Source organism: Anarrhichthys ocellatus, unplaced genomic scaffold (assembly GCF_004355925.1).
Source record: "Anarrhichthys ocellatus isolate YVR2014 unplaced genomic scaffold, GSC_Weel_1.0 scaffold5, whole genome shotgun sequence".
Lineage (NCBI taxonomy): Eukaryota > Metazoa > Chordata > Actinopteri > Perciformes > Anarhichadidae > Anarrhichthys > Anarrhichthys ocellatus.
The window spans coordinates 1663206-1671922 of record NW_022280035.1 but is presented as its reverse complement, the minus strand read 5'-3'; the positions used below and the strand labels follow the sequence as shown (position 1 = coordinate 1671922).

Genomic DNA, 8717 nt, shown 5'->3' with positions numbered 1-8717 from the left:
GAGTGAAAAATTTAAAGGGGTCTGAATACTTTCCGTACCCACTGTAGCTCCTCACAAGCTGTAAAGAAGTCATACGATCTGAGAATCTGGGAATGGTTTAGTCATTACAGAGGACCAGCCCTCCCTCCTGGCTGGTAAATACTAACCACAACAAAGTTAGGTGGAGACTGAACCTACTGAGAGGAGGGCTGCTATTCTGCAGCAGCATGTGCAAACAAGTATGCATGTAGAAATGAGTGCATTTATGCTCTTTTTCCTCTTCAGGCCTTTTTGGCATCTGTTTCAAATAATAGTAAAATGGAGCGAGGCAAGGCAACTTCATTTCTATAGCCCATGTAATACACCAGGGCAGTTTAATGTGCTTTACAGGGTCATACAATACAGCAAAGGCTAAAGACTTACAATTTTAAAAGTGCAAAAGTACACAAATATTTAAAAGTAAACTAATGCAGTGAAAATGAAAAGACACAAGAACACAGAAAATACTCACATAGATGCACAATTAATTATACTAGAACAAAATTTTAACTACACCAGGTGTGTCTGCAACGACCACTGCTGTAATGTTTGATTGAATAAATACAACCCGCAATTTTATGGTTAATAAAAAAAACAAACGCTTTTATTTACACGTCAATTTTGTTTGACAATACGCGAGGTAGATGCCCAGTAAAGAGGCACTGTGCCCAGCAGCTGGGGAGCAAGTGTCAGGAACCTCTTTGTTTTTTAGGAGAATGTTTGCAGTGTTTATTCATGGTAAAAACCTTTAACTTACACTGTGCACTTACTGTTACTGTCACTGCCAATCTTTCCCTCTGCACCAATCGGAAAACACCTGTCTGCCCTGAGCGGCCCTTCTCTCTCCTCTTCAACCACACCCTGACCACGCACACACACCTAACACACACTGAGTTATTGAGCCACGATGATATGCATCAGTGGAGTGGAAAATAAGTCAGGGATACTACTGGATTTAGCTAAGCGTTCAGAAGCATGAGAGAAACAATTCCTAGTCTCCAGAGGAAACAACATTCCAAAGTGAAGCCGTTCTTGGTCAGATCCGTTATTCCAGGTCTGTGATAACAGAATGCTGCTTCGCCGTGTTTTGGTCCAACTCTTGTGACAACCAGAAGGCTATAGGCTTAAATGTCCTAAGAGTTCTAGGGGGCTCACAGGCACGAGCGTGATCATAGATGTATTTGGGCCCAGAGACACAGAGGGATCTATAAACAAGCTGCAAGATAAAGTAAATTATGGGAGTGGCTGGTAGCCAGTGAAAGGATTGTAGAACTGGTGTAATGTGGTCGTATTCTTTTTCTGGTTTTCGTCAGAATTCTGGCAGCGGCGTTCAGAATAAATAGGAGTTACTTAGAGTTTTTATTGATGTGAACAGACCATTGCAATCATCCAAATCTACTGGAGATAATGGGCGTGGGTAAGCTTTTCTACATCTTGCTTGCACATTATTCCTCTTGCTCCTGCAATATTTCTTTAGATGGTAGCAAGCAGACTAAGTGATTGATTTGATGTGACGTTTGAAGTTTAAATCGAAGGCCGAGGTAATGATGATTTTTATTATGAGAGACAGGGAGTTTAGGTGGGAGACGATATTGTGTCTCTCTTTCTTTGTTTACTTTGAAAGTTAAATAACCTATATTGTATTGATCCGTGTGGCAAAATCTGCTTCTGGACCAGATATATATATATAAGCAATGGGCAGCCACAGCTTGCGGACTCATTTTTAATTCTTTTGTAATTGCTACTGGCTAACATGCATGTGTTGTGGTGTGGGATATAACTGCAGTACCTGCAAGAACATGCAAACTGCACACAGGAAGGCACCAGTGGCTTATGGTGGATTTCAATTCACATTACACCAGAACTGTAGGGAAGGTTTGATGAGACACTTTCTTTTTGGTGAATTAATGACAAACATATGGCTCCAAAAATAGACTCCGCAAACTCTGCAGTTTATTAAATTACACGAGGAAGGGGGAAGAGATACATTCACATCTGACATAATACACGCAGCAGTAGGAGAGATGATGCAATAGCTGGTAGTGAATGCACAGACATTGCAGGCAGCGGGGGAAGGACCCAAATGCAGACCAGGCAGGCATATGTGCACAGTAAATGAGTTCCTTTTAGAAGAACTTGTCCAAAAGCAGGCAGGTATACGGGCGGGTGTAGGCCACAAGCAAACTGAACTCCACGTAACAGGAAAGATAAACCGACAAAAAACAAAGGAACAGAAAAGCTATGAATAGGGACTGACTGAGTGGGGAAGTGGGAACAGGTGAGCAGGCGGTGAGGCGTCTGCAGGGCTGACAAGAGATGACACAGGTGAAAGTAATCATAGCGGGGGGGGGCAGACAATCGACACACAAAGAGCGAACTCACAGAACAAAATCAGGAAAACACTGAACCGGAATGAATGACATGAAACAAAAATCCCAAAATCCTCTACAGATCTAGACAAGATGCAACATAATCCAATCTTCCCTTTAGTCAGAGGGCGTGAAGCCAGACTTTGACAAATAGGCCCTTTTCACGGACCAGGGCTCACTGGAACGGCTGTGACTTGCTCTGTCTTCTAAAAATGACCTTCCCATATGTTTTTCAAGGAAAACGTATTTTGTCATGCATTGCATTTGCTTTTGATTAAACACAAATATACACTTTAAAGGAGCAGTGTGTAGGATTAAGAAATGGAACATAGGCCCAATCCCGATCTCCACCCTGACGGACTCACGGACTTTGAGGCGCACTCCCACAAAGTCTGTGAGGGTTTATTTCTGTCCCACTGTCAAATCATCGAGTGTTTGAGGGCTCTCTGGCAGACCTTTTGAGCCCTTTATGAACACGCTCTGTAAATCAGCATTAGATGCTGACTTAGCCTAATGGAATTACCCACAAATCATTGCAATGGGATGTTAAACACTGGGTAACCATGTGGACGCATGGAGACGAAAAAAAATGGTAAACAAAGAGGATGGCACACGTGTGTTCAGACTGGAGTATTAGATTTACTCAGAAACATTAAGGGTTAAAGATGGAGCAAAAAAAACCTTGAAATCAGAAGATATTTATTTATTTATTCATCAAACACTTGATTTAGTCATTGAAGCTGTTTTGACAAAAATGAGTAAATAGATTATATGAAGTTACTTCTCATCTTGTGAGGAAAGAGCCTGAAGACTTTAAAATCACGGGGGAAAAAGTATAAAATTATTTTTTGTCGTCATACTAACTTGATATGTTGCAGCAAAGTGCTGTCCCATTCCTATTTACACCATTTCAAGCCCTCACAGTCTCTCACACCCAACCACTTACCAGGTGACGTAAGTAAGTCCTTGAGGGTTCAGGGTTTTCATTAGTGTGTAATCATCTTTATATCTGGAGCCGGTGCTCCTCGCGGAGTCAGTCATGTTGCACCACCATGTTTCTACAGTAGCCCAGATTGGACAAACCAAACACTGGCTGTAGCGAGGGACTTTTTTTGTTACTTCAAGGCCACCGTAGTTCTCTACACGCTTGGAAAGGGAAGGATGAGCGGAGGGGTGTTCAGTTGGTTGCAATCTGCGGCCACACCACTAGATGCCACTAAACCGTACACATTTCTGCCGAAAATGAGTCCACGGAAGTCCATGTAGGGAAGAGGTCTGAGAGGTGATTGGTTAAAAAAGCACAAGACTTTCACCCAGGAGACTGTTTTTTGAGTCTCGAGTGAACCAAATACTTTTGTTGGCAAAATATAACCGAGTACATTTTTTGCATGTTTGTTTTGTTTCATCGATTGGACCTAACCAAGTAGTTTCGTAGGTTTTGTTCTGTTTTGTTTAAATTTAACAAAGTTAACCACATGTTTCAAACTGCGAACGTAATGCAGGAGAAAACGCCTTTAGTGCAGTTTGGTTGAATGGAAACAACAGCATTTATGTGTCAAACTAAATAGAATGGGATCATAATTACTTTGATCAGTTATGTTCACTCTGCTGTGGCGTGTCAAAGTGGCTGCTGTAAAATGGGCCTTTTGCAATAAAGGGCTTGATGTATTTTTTAACTCTCCACTTGTGGAACCTTTGTCTTCGTCTGCTAGCCATTGTCTTCTCCTGTTGCCGCTCACTTCATGTCCTCTCTCGCCTGCTGTTCACCACAGTGCGTGGGTATCTGTTGCCCTGCCAGGTGCCACTTAAATCCTAAGCTTGAAGCGCTGAACCCTCTCTGACTTTAATTAACATCACCCGTGTGTTCAGTGTTGAGAACAGATGGATGCAAGGGCTTAAAATGCTGCATGAGGAAGTGGACAGCATCGGCAATGACCCATCACTTGAGACAGATGCATTTCTGTTTGAGACTATTGGGTATGAAACAACTATCCTCATGTTTGAGTCAGTTGTATTTATTTAAGAAGCCTGGGTTTGGAGATATGCTACGTTAACTTTATTAGCTGGTATAATGGTTCTCAGCTGAATCAGCTGTGTGATCACAGTTTACAGCTGGTCTATTATGTTTTCCCAGGATACTTGCAAAAAGTAAGGGGCAACCTCGGGGTCTGGACAGTGACGCCAATGCTGAAATGACATTATTCAGCTTCCGGTTGTACTTAGCTCCACCCTCTCGTGTCACTTCTGGTTGCAAAAAAGCAATATAGCAACGGCCAAAGTGCTGCACCTGAAGCTTCAAAACCGTAGTCCACAAACCAATGTTTGACATCACGGCGATTAATTCCAATGGGAGCACAGTGGTTTGCACCCTAACCTCAGCAGGAGGGTTAACGCCGGCTTGGAGTTTGCGTGTTCTCCCCGTGTCAGCGTGGGTTTAAAGACACGCCGCTCAGGTTAATTGTTGACTCTAACTTGACTGAAGGTGTGATTGTGAACAGCTTACAGCCCTGAGATAGTCTGGTGATCTAAACGCCGGTATCCTGCCTCTCGCCCAATGTCAGCTGGGATCAGCTCCGGTTAGCAGAGCCCAGCGGTTCCAGATAACGGATGGATGTGTGAAAACAAATCTGCCCAAGTCAAGTACTCCATTTAGTTTAACGTATCACTGCAAAGACGGTCAAACACTTGTATAAGTTGAAACAAGATGAGTGACAGCTGTGAGAGTTTACAGCTTGGCTGTACACTTTCTGTGTCACATGCAAGCTCTGTCCACATGCCCACCTTCAGGGCAATGTGGTAGTGCTAAAATCAAAGCTTCACTGGAAGGACACCTATAATTGCTTTAAGGTCACAATAGGAGCCAAACATATGTCTCTTTTTAATACTCAAAACATCTGGAATTCCCATCACTAGTGCAGTTTCCCAGCATTGAGAATTGAAAACCGTCCAGATAACGTTTACATTTATTTCTCTCTTTTTTATTTTACCTTTCTGTCATTATTATTTATTTTTGCTTCATTTCAATCCTATATTTATTTTATACACTGATTATTGTATATATATAAGTGCCTTTGCAACTCTTTTTTCTTGATATTTATATTGTACTCCCCTATTATTAATATTTCCATATTAATAATATCTCAACCTCTAAGCCAGAGGTTGAGATGGGGGGGCGGGGGGGGGGGGGGGGGGGCAGTAAATCCTGGTGACCTTTGTATTTATTGTATATTTGCTTTTAACAATGAAAATCTAATAAAGACGTTTTTTTTTAAATATCAAAATAAATCATAAAATGTGACACTGAAAATACAAAAGACTAGAACTTTTCTAGAAAGTGAGCCGTGATGTACGTTGCGTTACCATCCAGGAGAAGAGGTTCTGTTTGCTTTGTCTGCAGGGGGGGGCGGTAACATAAGCATGTGCTTGCGAAGGACTTTAAAGTGACACATAACCCAAAACTTTCATTCATTGACTGTGAAGAGCTCAGCTGCTGCAAACTTTAAAGGTGTCTAAAAATATATTGTTTCCTCAGTGAAGGAGAATAACACTGTGCTTGGAATCTCATCAGTGGATTTCAATAATAACAGCCTTGCTTGGTGGATAATGAAATATTGAACCACCCATAAAAGTGTTTCTACTTCCAGCAGCATCGCCCTGTCATTTTGTGTTCTCAGCATGTTCCAACTGTGACAAATTTCAGCCAAAATACAGTTTATTACGTCTCAATCTTCACACACAACCCAGTCATAAGTCAGAACTCTAGCTTTTTGTTGGCAAAATATTTTATTTCAAAATATTTAGTTCCAAGAAATGTATTTAGTGAATACTTGTTTTACGAAAGTATTTCCTTTCCAAAACAGATAACTCACAACCCTCACAGATCAAGATCATATACGAACTCAAGGTAAGAACAACTCATTCAGTTCAAAATGATCAGTCTTTCCATGTTCATTGACGTCATCCTAATGCATTCCTTCGCCATCTGGACCCACACAGAGACCAACAGGATATAGAGATGGAGCCACAATAATGTGAGTATCTTTCCCACTTATATCAAAGAGCTACAGCAGCTGGAGCTGGCACATGATTAACAACTGTGTCAACGTCAGTGACTGCAGTGCACATCCATCGTCACACTCTTTGTATTTTCAGTAATTCTGTCGCTCCGCGGGCCGCAGAGAGCACATCGCCACAGCAGCAGACGGAGCCCTCGACAAGCTGCACATTCTTTCCATCGTGAACAAGTTTTCATATCTGTGTTGTTTTTTTGTAATGTACCACGCTCACTGTTTTAATCAGAAGCTTTGACTGAGAGCAAAGATGGGCCTCATTCTGAATAATATGGTATGTATATGATGTTTGTGCGTTATGTATTGCAGATATCTTTTCCACTAAAAAAAAGTGTTATATTTTTACACTAGTTATGTATGTTGAACCGTGTGTGTCCATTTGCTACCACTTAACCAACTGTTTGTTATGTTGTTTGCCAAACATTTCCACAAGTTATTTATTAGTTTGACTCTATTCAACCACTGTATTGATAATAAAGCTTCCATCGATATCAAATCCAAAATATAAATCTCTCTCCAGCTTTCCAGCTACCGGTACATTCATATACGAGCACAATGAGGTTACATCTAAAGAGCAGATCCGACCTCGTTAAAGGAATTGGGCTCCCTAATTGCCCACATCCTGTTTGACTTAACACTTTATGAGTCAAAACTCTTTCAAAATGTCTTTTCCTGCTGTCTCCATGCGGTCTTCATGCGCCAACTTCTGAAAGTTATGACCAATAACAACAAAACAGTATTGTTTCAGAACATGAACTCTGGAGAATATTGTGTTGATGCTAAAACACTCGGAGCTGTTTTTACAGAGATTCTACACCGATACATACACACCGGTCGAAGGATGTGTCGTAACTGCACAGGGCGTCGCAACAAGAGCTGGTGGGAATAACGCAGTAAGACCTACTCGTATGCATGCTGCACATACCTCATGGTCGTGGCAAATAACAGGATAATACCGTTATTTATTGTTAGAATAACAAATTGCACAAAGAACTTGGTGAGAGATCTTTAAAATTAACAGGAATTATAATTTAACTGTCCTTTTAAATGCAAATTGGTCAAAACTTAAACAGGAATTATAAAATTGCAATTTTTTCATGTTATGCATTATGTAAATGTATTATGTATTTAGTTTAACATCAAGTGAGTGCAATAGACGCAGCTATTTGAGACAGCAGGGGTTAGAATAGTAAATTGCATAACATCTTGAGTTTGACAAGAGTTGGACAACTCCCCATCCTCTGAAGCGCATGAGTGGAGAACCACATCCGTTAATCCTGTCGAAAGAATCCCACGAGTGCGTGAGTGCTGGCCTCTGTTTTGTTTTCAGAGAGTCTGTGTAGGAAGTGAAGGAGTGAGAAAACAGCAACACCGCTCTCCCCAACAACCAGTGCAGAACCGCTTGTTGTTAAATAATCATCTATAAATCATTTTATTTCACACGCCACCACTTATTAGTGTGCAAATCACTGTTGCGTTGGCAGTGCTCCATTTCACAATCAAAGACTTTACTTCTGCACAAAACAAGAAAAATATTTCTGTAATGAGATTAGGTGCCTTTCTGCAGAGGATTAAAAGCAGCTGTGCAAGATGAGCTGTGCAAGTTGTCTTCAACAATAACAAAGAAGGAACTGCCTTAGACCGGTTCGTCAAGAGGGCTGCCGCCCTTCTTCCCTTCTTCTCTCACCCAATCTCCTTCTTTCACCTTCAAATTAGAGACAACAGAACATGTTGTTGCTTCAGAAAGTATATAACTGACAAACGTTAGGGGCACAAATAACTCTGGAAACGGATTAATTCATTTTTTCTCAGATGTAGTAAAAGATACAAAGATGACAAAAATGTATGATTCATAGCTTTCACATCCCAATCCTGACGTCAGCTGACTGACTGTCATGTTCATATTTGTCTTTGATAAACAGAGCAGTACACGTTGGCTCAAACAAATACAGTTCTTAGATAGTTATTACAGTCTTGAGACCAATATACTGTATGATTATCTTATATGATTACCTTATGTAATTCAGAGGCTCATTTGAGGAGGAATACATGTTTTTCACCTTTTTGTAAACACTTGATCACACAACTTTAAATGTTGATGGAAAAACATTGTATAAATGTAACAGTTCAGTTAGTGATGATATGATGGTGTGGCCAAATATCAACACTGTAATGAAAATCAGTGCTGCTCAACCTGCTGTTTTATCACTTTTGTGCCACATGGTGGAAGCAAAGACTGACTCTCACACTGATGGCAGGA

At 40.9% G+C, this 8717-nt stretch overlaps 1 protein-coding gene across 4 annotated transcripts in view; it reads left to right on the top strand.

The window, feature by feature from the left end:
* Positions 1 to 7454, top strand: part of csf1b (colony stimulating factor 1b (macrophage)) — a 13250-nt gene extending 5796 nt beyond the window's left edge. For all 4 annotated transcript variants that reach the window (XM_031844310.1, XM_031844314.1, XM_031844311.1 and 1 more), the window contains 3 exons: positions 6248 to 6291; positions 6384 to 6418; positions 6540 to 7454. In XM_031844310.1, the coding sequence (XP_031700170.1) occupies positions 6248 to 6291; positions 6384 to 6417 (78 nt within the window). In that variant the 3' untranslated portion in view covers position 6418; positions 6540 to 7454. The remainder of the gene's footprint in view (positions 1 to 6247; positions 6292 to 6383; positions 6419 to 6539) is intronic.
* The last annotated feature ends 1263 nt before the right edge of the window (positions 7455 to 8717 follow it).